This window comes from Stegodyphus dumicola, chromosome 4 (assembly GCF_044657685.1).
Source record: "Stegodyphus dumicola isolate Sdum_Otavi_A_Nest chromosome 4, ASM4465768v1".
Classification (NCBI taxonomy): Eukaryota; Metazoa; Arthropoda; class Arachnida; order Araneae; family Eresidae; genus Stegodyphus; species Stegodyphus dumicola.
Genome location: NC_140771.1, coordinates 175,691,259 through 175,706,534, shown reverse-complemented (window position 1 = coordinate 175,706,534; position 15,276 = coordinate 175,691,259). Strand labels below are relative to the sequence as shown.

The 15,276-nt window shown below is 31.4% G+C and overlaps 1 protein-coding gene across 1 annotated transcript in view; it reads left to right on the top strand.

Annotated features, from left to right (window-relative positions):
• The window catches only part of LOC118191930 (uncharacterized), a 41,602-nt gene that overhangs the window by 14,461 nt on the left and 11,865 nt on the right, over window positions 1-15,276 (top strand). Inside the window, exons 3-7 of the mRNA XM_035362797.2 lie at window positions 1,607-1,677; window positions 3,544-3,602; window positions 3,917-4,110; window positions 6,758-6,933; window positions 14,789-15,025. Of these exons, the coding sequence (XP_035218688.1) occupies window positions 1,607-1,677; window positions 3,544-3,602; window positions 3,917-4,110; window positions 6,758-6,933; window positions 14,789-15,025 (737 nt within the window). The remainder of the gene's footprint in view (window positions 1-1,606; window positions 1,678-3,543; window positions 3,603-3,916; window positions 4,111-6,757; window positions 6,934-14,788; window positions 15,026-15,276) is intronic.

The following is a 15,276-nucleotide window of genomic DNA, read 5'->3' as shown; positions in this document are numbered from 1 at the left end:
GTATGTTGGTTAGGAAGTACATTGCTTGTTTTGTGGTTTAGATGGTATAATGGCTGAATGTGGTACAATTAATTTGAAGTTTCTGTACAATTTGGAATGAAAGGGGAAAAGAGCATTAATTGAGTGGTGTGTAAATGAAAGGTTTACTTAGAAGCCATTATAAGTGTCCTGTTTGTAGGAAGGAAATGAGCATGGCCAAACGTCGGAGGATATTGGCTCTACGGAGGGTATTTTTGTGAATTTATGTGTCATTGCCAGTATACAGATTCTAGTTCAAATAATTTTAGGAAGATATTAGATGCAGTTAAAGACTTTTGTTTGACTGAAGAAAGGAAAATTTCTAAATAAGGTAAGTGGATATTCCCTTTGTGTAGTGCTAAGATGAAGTTCCCTTTTTATGTTAATTGATTGCTTGATTTAAAATGTAGTTTATTGAGATTATATATGTTTTGTTGGCTGTTCCTTTGACTTTTTAAGTGAATACAGACATGTGTACATGGGCAAAGTCAAGGGAATGTGCAATGCCAAGTTTGTGCAATTCTCCGATTTTTTTTAAGTGAAAATAGGTTGATGTGTATGTGGATAAAATCAAGGGATTGCACAATGCCAAGTTTGTGCAATTCTCTGATGTTTTTTAAGTGAAATAGGTCAATGTGTAAATGGATACTGAGTTTGTGCAATTATTTGACTTGTTATTTTGTCTTTGTGTAGTGGCGATTTTTTGTGCAAAAATTGTCAGTACACAAAGCCAAAATAAAAAGTCAAAGAATTGCACAAACTTGGTATCCATATAATGCCAAAAATTGCCAATTTCCGCCAACGGGCACACGTAAATATATTTTTACCAAAACAGGTTTGGTTTTGGATATTAACTGAAAATGAGTAAAAAGATATGAAATCTCTCTTTAGTATTAACAGCAGTCTTGTTACATTTAATGGCTCAAAATATAAAGTTCAGGTTTAATGAAAGATTTGGCTAATCTTTGGAATATGGTAACAGGTAGTTTGGCGACATTTTGGTAAGGCGATAAAGGTTACTAGCTAGGACTTTAGCAGTGTACATGAATATAGTCAAGAGTGTGCGCAATGCCATTTTTGTGCAATTTTGGGATTTTTTTTAAGTGAAAATAGGTCGACGTGTACATGGATGATACCGTGTATGTGCAATTCTTAAAAACGCGGCAAGCAGTAGGCGATTCTGCATTTTGTCCCAATTTCACACCTAATCTTTGTCATGATTAAGCACTTTTGGTTCCATAAAAGTTCTAGGATAAGCGTAATTCGACTAGCAGATTGTTGGAAAAAAATGTTGGAAATGTTGAGTAAAAAAAAAAAAAAGAAATATCCCTTTACTTCGTGAAAACAAAATGGCATGCAAACAAAAACTAGCAGGTTGCTGTAGCAGTGTTGGTCGCGAAAAAAATCGCCAAGTTACCATAATCCAAAGATTAACCAAAGATTTTAATGATTCTTCCATATTATCAAAGCAAATAATTTGTTGAACTATCCATGTGAATTCTTTCATTGCATTTTATTTCTTCATATAAATATTTCTGTGATCTTAATTTTTAATTGCATTTTGACCAAAATTTGTTTTGTTTAACAGATCAATACTTTGTTGAAACAGACAGAAAATTTGGAAGTAAGCGACTTGCGAGTGGCGTGGATATTGATATAGTATGTACTTTTCATTATATTAAAATAAAATTTGTATGTTAAATTCATAATGATATTCGAGTGTCATGCTTTCAGAAGTTTGAGATAAAAAGCAAATTTGAATTTTGTCTCCAAATTGCTGAGTATTTTTGCCCTTTAAATTTGTTGTTAGTTAATCTGCATACAGTACTATGTCTGGAATCATAGAGACTTTGGTAATTTCAGATTTTGGGAATTTTTGAATTTTATATTTTCTATTTAAATCTACTGAGCTAACATAAAAATTATAAAATTAAATGTATAATATGGTTGTTTAGGAAATACTGAAGCATTTATGATAGTAAGGAAATACAAATTTTCAAAAAAGTTCGGTATTTGTTTGTTTGTTTAATAAAACATTTATTTCAGTTTAAGTTGTTTAAACTATTTATTTTTTTTTGTGCTAATACGTTCTTATTAGTTGATAGATAGCCGTAATTGTTAAGTTACAAAGTTGTTCTGTTCAAGTTCTGTAACTGCCATGTTCAGAATTTTCTCTAAATTATCAATCAAAATTTTTTCATTCTTAAAAACATTTTCTAGAAACTTCTTCACTATAGGTAGTGATATATATGTTCTGGATTTAAAATCATGCTACACATTTTACTGTTCATTAGCCATTGCTGATTGTGGAATTGTCATCGCAATGGAAAATTTATGCTGTGTCATTTTCATTTATAATCAGTTCTCCACATTTGTTCACCAATAAAAGTAATTGGAAAATTTAACCTTCTATAACAAGAAAAATCCTTGCCAAATAAGTGTGTTGTTTTGCCTAATTTTGAAACTCTGTGTTCTTATACCCAATTGTGCTAGCACCATTTTCTCTCACCAAGGTCATTACAGAAGGCAAATACTAAATAGGCTCTCAGTTTGCACATCTTGTTACAGCTCCAGAATTAAATTCTTTTTCACATAATCAAAAATTAAAACTTCAATTTCAATTACAGACAATGTGCTGGATTAAATTAATAGATGTAATTTGTTGTGCTAACTGAAATTCTTTGAAATATATTTCTTTCTTTTTTCCATGTGCTTATACCAAGTAAAAAAAAAGTATCAATAACTTCCCACTTCATGCAAATATGATTTGGGGCTCCACTTATTGTTTAAGTGTGACATAAAAGTGCTAATTTCCTGTCCACTGCCACTCAAGGACTGAAAGTGTGATTGTCTCAAGGCCATTCATATTACACTGACAGCTAATGGCAGTCGGTGTAATATGAATGGTCACTGTGTGATTCTGTAAGCAACATAAAGCAACATAAAAGATTCTTTGCTAGAAAGAAAAATCACTTTTATGGCACATTTGCTTTTTAATATTATATTCTCCATTCCTAGACATTGGAAAAAAAAAAAAAAATATGCTGGTCTAGAGGTCCGGATATTAGACATTCAGGTTTTGCACTCTATTGTATTTTATTACAAAATTTCATATTGCGTGATAAATTCCTTTGATATATGATTTTAAGCTGTAATTTTCAAGCATATTTATTAATTTTTAGGTCTGTATTGTTAACTTGCATTCTTTTGCTTAAATTAGTTTACGAATGAACTATCTGTGAGCTTATTGCAGGATTTTTCATCATATTGCACTGATATCAGTGCGTATTATGCACATATTATGTATGTATTCACCTTATTAAGAAATTCTGTAAAGAAATTTTTATTCAATTATGTTCTGTTAATTTTAAATTTTTGTATTTTATTAATTTTAATTATTTTTATATTTACCTGTTAAGAAATTATATTTATGTAATATGTTACATACTTCACATAAATATGTATAAAATATATAGAATTATTTAATGGGGTAAATTGTTAAAATTCATTTTTTTATCCTTACAGTTTGCAAATTGTGTTCAAAGTGAATCTGAACTTGATGAATTAGAACATTTACTTTACAGGTATATATCTAAATTATTTTCATATTTAATATTTGGATCAGTAGTCTTATTGTATTGTTTTCCAGAGCTTAAAGCCTATGTCTGTTGTTATAGCTGCCAATCTGTAACAACAAATTTGTTTATTTCTTGTGGTAACATGAACAGGCAGGCATTCAAGTCAAAGTCTTTAACTGAATTCCTTATTATATATGCCTTCATATAGTTTCTAATGTTAAACATAGCATTGTACTGTCCATTGTATTTTCTGCATTTTATTTAATTCTATTATCTTTGTTTATTATAATTTTTGTGTACTTTCTACATTCATTTTGTAGGTTTCGTAGGACAAAACGAGCTGTAGAAATAATGGATTCTACAATATATGCTACTATAAGAATTTATTTGAAATTTAAGCAATATGAAACATTGCTTAAAATTTTGGAGGATCGGGAAAATTATGGCATTTTCCCTGATTTTTTTTCATATAATGTATTAATGGATACTTTTTTGAAGGAAAAGCTTTACAAAGGTAAATTTTTTAGTAATTATATTTGTATATTTCTGCAGGGTACTTTACAATGCATTTTTAGGTTTATTTATGAGCATTTTTAATTTTCAGGATGATTATTAGTTTTATTTCATCTTTATATCAAATGCACAAAATGTCATTATTAAAGGGATTCTTTTTTCCCATTTAAAACTTGTAGAATTAAAAATCTGAGAACAATAATTGGCATAATGCAGTCCTGTATTGTCGTTGCAAAAACAATATACAGTCAAAAGTCTTTAATCCGGACTCGTCGGGACTTTGGCGATTCCGGATTATCGAGCTTTCCGGATTATAGATCATCAGTTTAAATCTTGTAAGATGGCATGCAAAAATTATAAAATTAAAAATATGAAACTGTAATTTATGAAATAAAGACCAATTATGATCTAAAGGGTATCAAAATTTACGAAAAAAAGCTTAATATTTATTTGTTTACTTTATTAAAAATTTCTTTTAACACGCGCATGTGTAAAGCATACAATATGCATAGTTGAAATTATAAAATTGCAACCAGAAAACTATTTGATGTGTATTTATGATATTTATAATGACGAGGAATTTGATTTAAATCATATCAAAGACGGAGTACATCGGGATGAAATACTACATTTAGTAAGGAATTATAAGCCGAATAAAATAAAAACATCTGCCCTGAAGATAAGGATAGTGCTGACAGATCAACTTCCAGTTCATTGCGCTGCAACGTCCCCCCCCATCCCACGCAGAGCAGCATGAAATTGATAAACAGGTTTCGGAATGGTTAGAGAAACAAAGGATATGCCTTTATCCGTTTTTTGCAGCAATTCCACTTTTTGTTTGATGGATATCGAAACATGCTTTCACTTTGTTGATCCTTTGGCAGCTCCAGAATCGGAAATTCTTTTTGACAGAATCGAAAGTTCAAGCTTACTTTTTTAAAATAGCTCTAACAGTCTGCAAAAAAATTCTCTCCAGATGCATTCTATCTTAATTTTAATCTAGTGACTGAGATGGTGTTTTCAGAACTTGTGGACAATTATAGATATACCAGAGGTGAACGCTGAGGGTCGTGTGCTTAGGATCGTTACCCTGATAAAAAATAAAGTTATTTCTATTTGGGAGAATAAATTATCTTTTAAAATATATAAGTAAAGAGCAAGGTTCATCATGCCATCAATAAATACGAAATCACCTAATCCTGATGCTGACATGCGCCCCCACACAAGGATACCTCTACTGCTATACTTTACTATTCCAACCAAGGTCTTGGGATAAGGTTCCTCTTTTTTTCTTCTCCATAAAAGTATATGCCCATCTGACGAATACCACAAAATTTTAAAATAAAAAAAGTGGCAGACAATAATTTTATTTATGAAATTTTACGAAAATGTTTCAGTGTATGATCACTTTTGTGCCGTGTTTTATGTATGGCTCCTTACATTTTTCAATTTTAGGAAAAGAAAATAAGTTAGTTAAAAAAAGGGCTAGGTTATATTAAAATTCGTGTGGAGATAATATGAAAATATTCAAAATTCAGTTCTGGGGTACAGCGCTTTTTCTACAAATTCTTAAAGTATGCAAACACTTTAGGGAGCTACTGTATGCTTCTTTACAAAGTTGCCTATGTGATATCATTGATTAAATATTTTTCTCTTCTAAAATATATATCATTTTAAATTTTTAATGTTGGAAAAGAAGTAGTAAATTTTTGTGATATTTATATCTTGCAACATTTGATAACATGCAGAACATTTAGCCTTGTGGTATCATTCCTTCATTACTTTTTCTGCCCTCTAAAATGCTAACCATTTTTTTAATTTCATCAAATTAAAAATAAGAGTAGTTTCCTCACAATATTATTCATTCTGTTGTATTCTTAATTTTCTCTTTTCTAAAATATTAATTGTATTTAACTTATCAATTGAAAAAAAAAAAAAAGTGGTAGTTTTCTCTTCAGTAACACATAATTTTGCATGCTGAGCAAAAGTGCAAAATTTGCCACCAGTTTATAAAAGTATTTGGAGATTAAGTGAAAAACAGCAAGACAAAAAAATCTTCATGCCAGTAACTTGCTTCATGGTTCCAGGTTTCCTTTTCTTACTGTTTTGTGCTGCATATACTGCTGTGCTGAAGAACTATAGTGCAAAGTATGAATGAAAGTTAAAAAAAAAAAAAAAAAAATTGCCAATATTTGATTCTTTAATAGCAGCAGCTACCGAATTATGGCCTCTGCAAAGATAAATGAATGTTATTTTCCCTTGTATATTTCATTTTTTGAAGGTTGTCAGAATGTGATCTAGTTTTTGCAACATAATTTTTGCAAATTAATTTTAAGTAGTGCTAAATTTCTTCAAAGAGCATCTGGTGGTTACTTTAATAAGGAAGTACCCAAATTTTCATAGTATTTATCATCTGTGTTTTTATGTGGCCCATTTGTTATGTCCATTTATGATATTTTAATGCAAAATGTTTTTGGCTAGGGAAACAATTCTTATGGCTGTTCTAATTTAAAAGTCCAATGGTATGTTATATTTTCAAAGTATTTGTCATATGTGATTTTAATATTTTATATATTTTTTGTAACAGTGCTATGTTTATAAGCTGCTGAAATTTTGAAGTTTTCAAAATTTTCCATCTATTGTTTTAGAAGCTGCTCATACTGCTGTTCTCATGATGCTACAAGAAGACTTCAAAAACAAAATAAGTTGTGTACTTGCACTGTATTCTTGTCAGATGTATCTCAATGAATGCTCACTTGATTCATGGTATCCTCCAAAAGAACAACAGGAGGAAGCAGTAGAAAATGAAGATGAAGAGGAAGTGGTAAAAAATTTAGTTTATTTTTACACATTTTAACCTAAGTTAATCAGATTTTAATCTGCATTTGAAAGATTGCAAGAAATGATTTGGATAAATGCCAAATTTGGATACATACCCATAATTTTAATACTTATCCAAATATCTAAACTAAACTTGAAATCAACAGAAAAAATTACTTTCCTTAATAGTTATAAATTTTTAGAGTGGCCGCATTTGGTTTTAACAGTAGATATAAATATTTGGCAGATGATGAGATGCAAATCATCTCCTAAAAGTTTTCCGAAGGAAATTTTTCAGTATATGAAATTTTTGGCAGGATTCTAGGTTAATTTTTCTCGCTAAGATGAACTATGCAGAGTAATCTATCAGATATTAATTTATCTTATTTGAATATAACAAATTATGAAATATATCTGTCTCAGGTATGTGATGTCTTTGTGGAGAACTTTCCAAGGGAAACTGGGTCGTATTTGTAGTACATATGAGGAAAACCACGAAAACCAATTGTGTAGTCAACTTGTTTGACTGGGTTTGAACCCAAGTCAAACTACTAGCATTCAGCATTCTTAACCACTTGCTTACTGTACTTCATGCATCAAGTATGAATCATAGGAATAAGATGTCCATTATTGCATCTATCATAAAAATGTCTGAGAAATGTGTATGTGTGCCATTCTTGAATAATTTAGTAATTTAAGAAGAATAACTTAACTTCTTGAAGAACTCTTGCTGATGGGTTAGAATTTTATTTCTATTTTTTGAGGAGAAGGACAAAATATATTTTGAAATATACATACTTGTGAGATGCTTATTAGTTGAATTGAAGGAATGAAGAAAATAGAAGTGTTTTTCCTGCTAACTCATATCTCTTTCCAGAGCATCATGCTTTGAGAGTGTGGATGCTGGTTCCATACTCAGGAGCATCTGTTGCCTGATTTCTGTCATTATGGATATTGTTAGCTTGTTCAATCATGAAGCATTTTTGTCAGTGCCTGAATTCTGAGTTTTAAATTTTCACATGATAACACAGAAATTATAAAATTAAAAATAAGAAATAGTGTTTTATGAAATAATGATTCATTTATCATCTTAAAGAAATCAAAATTTTCAAATAAAAAAATAATATTTATTTGTTTCATTCATTAAAAAATTTTTTTTTTCAGTGTAAGTTGTGTAAGGTCTATTGTATTTTGTGCTATTACGTTCTCTTTAGAATCACAATAACAACCTTGTATTTAGCATACATATATGTACACATTCTCTTTAGTTTCATAGATTGACATAATTTCCTGATCAGTAAAAAAGTTCTGTCACCCAAGTCATGCAATTATCATATCTAGAATTCTTACTTAACTGTTAATCAAAATCATTCTCAATAATGTCTTTATCACTTTCTTCCCTATTGGTCACCATATTTTCTGGATTTAAAACCATACTACAGATTTTGCCATAAGTTAGTTGATTGATAATTGAGTGATTTGTCATCACAGTGAAACACACCTCTGTTATGTCATTTTCGTTTCTTATCACTTCCCCACCTTTCCTCACAAATTCCATTAATTGGAAAATTTCACCTTTTACTTGTGATACCCAGAAATCTTCAAATTACCCGGAAACCTTCAAATCGTCATCATCACTATGATCATGGAATATGGCAGCTAGCCATGTATTATGCCATGCACTTTTGAAAATATTCCCAACTATGTTCTTCCATTACTTTGCAATGCTCTATACAGTTGAATTTATGTTAAAATGTTAAAACAAATTCTTGAATGTTCTTGCAGCTGTTCAGAAAATTTAGCCTACACTTTTAGAAAGGCTACTATATATTTGCATTTCAGCACATGCAGTGCTTCAATATCATTGGTGTAGCTAGAGGGGTGTAAGAGGGGACATCTGTCCCCATGCACAGCTTCCAGAGGGCACCAAGCTGATGTTATAAAATTTTAGAATTAAATGTTTTCTATTCCTGGTAAACTGGAGGGGACATAAAATCTTCAGTTTTCTCCAGGTGCTGAAACCCTAGCTATGACTCTGTTCATCTTTGCTGTGCCAACAAAATAAAAACCTGTATGAGCAACATCTTACTTTAAACAAATATGTCGTGGTTAGATTAGGTAGTTATTGTTTAGATCAGGTAAAAATCTAACACCCCACAACCATGTGAGGGTTGTGGGGTGTTAGCATGTTAGTCACAACCATGTCATGACTAACATCAATATAGTGGCAACTGTTGTATTGACATTTGCTTTGATGTGATTCCTTTGGCAGCAGTGGTTTAAAAGTGACATACAGAAGTTACAGTTGGGGGAAAAAACCCACTTTTACAGCACACACATCTTTTCTTGAGTATTCTCCATCCCTAGACTTCGTAAAGAAAAACAAATGCTGATGGTCTGCAGATCTGGGTTTCAGACTTTGTACTCTATACAAAATTTTTTTTTTAGTCACCTAGAGCCCATTTGTGTTGTGATGTTTTTGTTTAATAAATTTTAGTTTTTCTTAACCTTTGAACTTCTCTTAATCTGTAAAGCAGAAGTTCCCCTTCCCTTCCTGAAAATTTTTTCAGTTTTTTTTTGTTGATAATTTCCGAGTTTCCATTATGCTCTTCCTTTTTGTTATGATTGAGCTCATAGATTCATTTGGTTATGTATAAGACTTCCAGGTAAATGATTTCACATTCTCTCTTGAACTTTTAAATTCAAAAACTTTTCTATAAACAATGCATACTTCTAGTTTATAGTATGCAGGGTGTCTATAATTAAATATTTTTGTTTCAAAGCTGACTACAAGGGAAACCATTTTTCAGGATGTTGTGAAATTTCGTGGTGGACTTTAATGAAGGGATGAGAGTTTCTTTCAGTGAAAAAAAAAATCAGTTTCAGATAGCGTCACCAGAAGGCATTATATTAATAAATTATATATTTAGGAGCACCTTCACAATAGTTTTACAGCTTTACAAATTTTATTACAAAAAAGTATGTCCCACATGATGGCCATCATATACAGCTACCATTTGAAATCGCAAGATGGCATATTTTACAATTGAACTTTCACTGTGTGCTGGGGAGTATTCAGTACGTGGCTTAAAATGTTAAAAACAAGTAAAAAATGCAAGTAAAGTTCTTGGATTGTCACGGCTTACTAGATATTTCAAATGTTTTCAAATCCCAAATCGTATGGATTGAGGTCTGAGGATTGGGGATGCCAAACATTACGAAAATGCTGACACATTCTTCTGTAAAATGACATTTAACAACCTTCGTAACACACAGTGCAATATATGGATGATCTGCAACTTGCATAAAGATTGTGCATGCAAGGCACTGACATGCTTGCAGAGACAAAACAATTTCGTTCTCTAACAGCAATGCATATCATTGCCTGTGATCAAGCAGGTCACTGGACCTGTGGAATTTAACTCCTTGAAGAATTACAGGCCAAGAATAAATGATGCAGAAAATCTACACCGTACCATCACTTTTGGTGAACGCAATGGAACCTCCAAGACAGGGTGCAGATTTTCTGATTCCCAAATTTGGCAGCTGTGAGTATTTACTGCATCATCCAGATGCTGCAGGGCCATTCTGAATCAACCTCAAAGCAAGAAAGAAAAAGTGGGAACCTTATTCAAGTGTCAAAATCATACAGAAGCAACCACAGCATTGGTATCAGAGGACATTCCGCAAGCTCTTATGGACAGTTGAACAGGGTCTATCCAGTGCCTTTGCTATATGCTGGACACTGGTGCTAGCCTGAAGTTTGAAACTATGTCCTGATAGTTAGTTAAACTAAACCTGAAGCACAATCTATGTACTGTTTTTGCAGAAACAGGTTTTCTTCCTCTTCCAGGACAAATAGAAAATGATCTTTAAATTTTGTTTTCATTTTCCAAAGGTTTTTAACATTCATTGGACCTCTTAGAATCCCCTTCAAAGTCCAAAATGTTTGTAGAGCAACTACTGTGGAATTACTGTTTTGGTAGAACAATTTTATTAACAAAGCATAATCTCATAAACTTATCATCATTGTGAACAACATGGAGATTGAAAACAAAGTCTCTGTGAATGTTTCTAGGTTTTATAACAGCTGCTGCATGATGCCAACAATGATTTGCACTTTTACTGCAGATTTTCAAAGAAAAACACCATCTGGTGATGCTATTTGTAACTATTTTTTTGCTGAAAGAAATTTTCATCGCTTCATTTAGTCCGCCACAAAAATTCCCAATTTTCGGATCACTGGTTTTGCTTGTAGGCAGCCTTGAAATCAGGTTCTTTAATTATACTTGTAGACTATCTATTATAGACTTTAATTATAGACTATTATAGACTGTACTGCATCTAGGGCTCTCATTCTGTAATTTGGAAAGGCTTCAATTCACTGTATATCCCACGTTTCCGGCATTCGTATTGTGTGTGCAGAATTTTAGGTTTGAATGTATAAAAGTCAATATTTGAAGAATATCACTCTTTCACCTTTTATTAACATGCCTTCCAATGCTGCATATCTTTTGCTGTGTTCATAGGCGTTCTGGATGTTTTTATAATCAGTTGTTGGAATATTATATCATTCTTTTTAAATTTTTGTAATGTTAGCAGTCATGTGCTTTAACGTGAGATTAGTATAACAAGTAGTCATGATAACAAAATTGGATTAACCCTTTCACAACGGGCATCCCATATACGCATTCCCTAAGAACATCTCTTGTTGGACATCAGTTCCCTAAGAACATCAGTTGTTGGAATATTATATCATTCTTTATAAAGTTTTGTAATGTTAGCAGTCATGTGCTTTAACGTGAGATTAGTATAACAAGTAGTCATGATAACAAAATTGGATTAACCCTTTCACAACGGGCATCCCATATACGCATTCCCTAAGAACATCTCTTACAGCCGGGCGTCCCATCCACTCATCAGTAAAGATCGCATTCAGAAAACGGGTGATGCGTATTCGCATTTTAAAGTGGAACGTTTTTCTGAAGGCCACTAGATGGCATCCTGTGTTCATTACTTTTGAAATGAACACAGTTTTAGGTTCCTGACCTTGAGTTTAATATATTCTGCTTGACTTTCGTATTTTACTCATCAGCTGTTCGAGGGGGGGGGCGGAGGGAAAGCGTAAAGAGAATTGGGCTCTTTAAATTGCTACATGTTAATGAAAACATTCTCGTATCTGATTTATATTCAATTCCTTTTTTATTCTATTTTTTCTCTACTATGTACGGTCTTTTAGGGTTACTGTGCGGAGTTTTTTTACGTTTTGCATTGCCTTCAGATATATTTCCCTTCTTTCTTTTTTTATTTAGGAAATCCTCACCTCCAGTCTATTATGGTGAGAAGGCACTATTTATCAGGGGAAGAATACCCTCGTATGGTTAGTGAACCATTTACTAATGCAAATGGGAATACTGATTCATTTTCTAAAGAGTTAAAAAGTGATACTTTTTCTAAGAGTTACAAAGTGATACTTCTCTGTGCTTCGAGATTTACCACACTCGTTTTCATTTTAAATTTTGTTACTTCTTACTGTAAATAGTCTTTATTGTGTTCTTTTTATTAATTTTAAACTTTATTGATGGATTTTATCAATTAAAACTTTTGAATAATTTGAATAGCGCTTCCAAAAATTATTTCAGAAGATAAGCAATTTTTTAAGTATATTTTCATGTAAAATAAAGAAAAAAAAATGTTTTAAGGGCTAATTTTAACATATATAAGAGCTCAAGTAATAATCTAAAATGATACCAAAATTTACGATGTTAGAAGCAAAACTTTTGTTTTTCTGATTTTTGTTATAAAATTAGGCTTAGCGATGCAAAACCTCCGTCCTGTACGGTGACTGCCTTCAATTCTCTTCCGTCTCGCACGAGCGTCTTAAACACAAAGGTGCGCCGTCACGAAAAGGTTAAATGTACTCTCATCAATTAGGCACTTTTTACATGCATCATATTAATGGAATGGCTGCTATAATTAACATAGACTGAGTGGCTATGCTGAAAGTTTTCATTCTGTTATTTTTCAATGATACTGTCTACTCTTTTTTTCATATTTATTATCATACATGCAATGTAATCATGATTGAATAGGTTTTGTTCAGGCATACCTATAAAAAGAATCACTCAAAAATGTCAGCCATATTTGGCCATACCTGATCTCAGCCATACAGTATTTCCCAAATATTGAATATCAGTTGAGTGGGAACAAAAATTACAAATTTTGTTGTAAAGATGAAGTTTGGATTTGCTCTTTCCTTTATAACCATATTTTATGGATCAGAAGGATCTCTGATAGAACTGAAAACTTTCTGGACTGGAATGGCATACATATCTAATTCTCATTGGAATGTTTTACACCATCAGGGTAATTTTCATCATTTGCAGCTGTGTGGATACTGATTCAGTGAACATTCTGTAAGCCCATGATACTCTTAGTTAACTTATAGTGAGTACTGTATGGAACACTATGCAGAGTTCATAATGTCTTCCTCAGACATTCAGAAGAGGGGCTGCATCAAAAGCAACTTTTTATGTTCATCTTAATCTTTGTATATTCCTTTGAAAGATCTGAAAGTATTCTAAATTTAGACATTTTAAGATTCTTTCTGATTATTTGCATTTTCCTGAAATGTATTTATGAGGCAATGCACTATGTCACAAAAATTTATTTATATGGCAATCGAGGTATGGTATGCATGTAGCAGACAAAAGCTGATTTTCCCCTTCACTTTTCATGGTCTTTTTTCTGATTAGGATTTGTGGCATTCAAGTAAATTTCTTTTTAATTCTAAGGAATTGTAAGGGACTGTAAAGTTTGCTGCTAATGAAAAAGAAAGCATTGCCATTCTTAAGAAATATGGCGTTTTGCTCAACTATGTAGAATTAAAAATTTCACATTCCATGAAGCTGTGCTTCATAAAATGTCAGCTTTTATGGATTGAAATTTGTGTGCTGGATTTTTGCAATTCTTTGATTTTTTTTTTAAAACAAAAACAGATTGCTGTGTACATAAGAATGATAGTGTACACAGTGAAAGTGACAAGTTTTGCATGATGCCAAGTTTGTGCAATTCTGTGATGTTTTTTAACTTAAAACAAATGGCTGTGCGCATAAGGAAAAACTGTTCTCTGCCCAAAAAAAAAAAAAAAAAAAAAAAAAAAAAGTGTTTTATTATTTACATAGCTTGTAGTTTTAATTTTGCCATTTAAGCCATTTTTTTAAAATGTGCTGTAGTCTTTCATGTCTTAGCTTGGCCAAAAATTATCTGCCAATTGCTGGTGACTTTTCTAGAGGGTCTGCAGATAATCAGAAAGTACTTATATCATTTTGGGAGACTAAGTTTGTTACAGTTGATGTAGAAAATGTATCAAATACTATTTGAGTATTTACGTTTTTTACGTTATTAATAGTTGAATAGTAATTTTTTTTCTATCACAGTGTGATTCAGTCAAGGCGTTTCATATTATAAATTGTACAGTTGAGCAATTTTCATATATATCTTTATTTTAACTGACATATATTACTTAAAGTCAGGACTTCATACTTCATAACTCCTGTTTAAGTAATCCATAACCTCCTACTTCTCACTTCTGACCATTTCTTATAGCTATTAATGCATTAGACTACTTTTTATGTAACATTACATTAGTCTATTAAATATTTATCGTCAGAGAATTGATTCACAACTGTTAATGCATTTATTTTATGTAAATTGTTACTTTGCGTTCATGTATTGCAGTATATAGAGAATTTAATTTTAAATACATTTTCATATCAGTACTATGCTGCTTCATATTAAACTGACCGTATTTTCTCATAACTGTAATTTTTTAATCATTGTTATTTTTTTTCTTTCAGACTTTAGTGCGTGTCCCATTTATTAGGGAGCCTTGGTTTGATGACCATTTTGATATAACTAATCCAAAGCATTTGATTGGAAAAACTTTCTACTTAGTTGGTCGAGAAATGAATGATCCTCTGGCTCGAACGTATCAGTTGTTAGGTCTAGCAATGTATGAAAAATGGGATAAAGCTGCCAGTTTATTGAAGGCATTAGAAAACACTAGAGAATCACCTGCTTTACTAAGTGAAGGAGTGAGTATATTTTTATGTAGGTTTTATGTAGATTGTTAATGCCCTGCATAAATAAAAATATAATTGTTATTCATTTAAAATAATTAAAAAATTGTGAGTATATTTTTAGGTACATTTTATGTAGAATGTTAATGCCCTGCATAAATAAAAATATAATTGTTATTCATTTAAAATAATTAAAAAATTGTATAACTAACTATACCCTGTATAAAGAAAAATGTGATTGTTAATCATTTAAAATAATTTAAAAA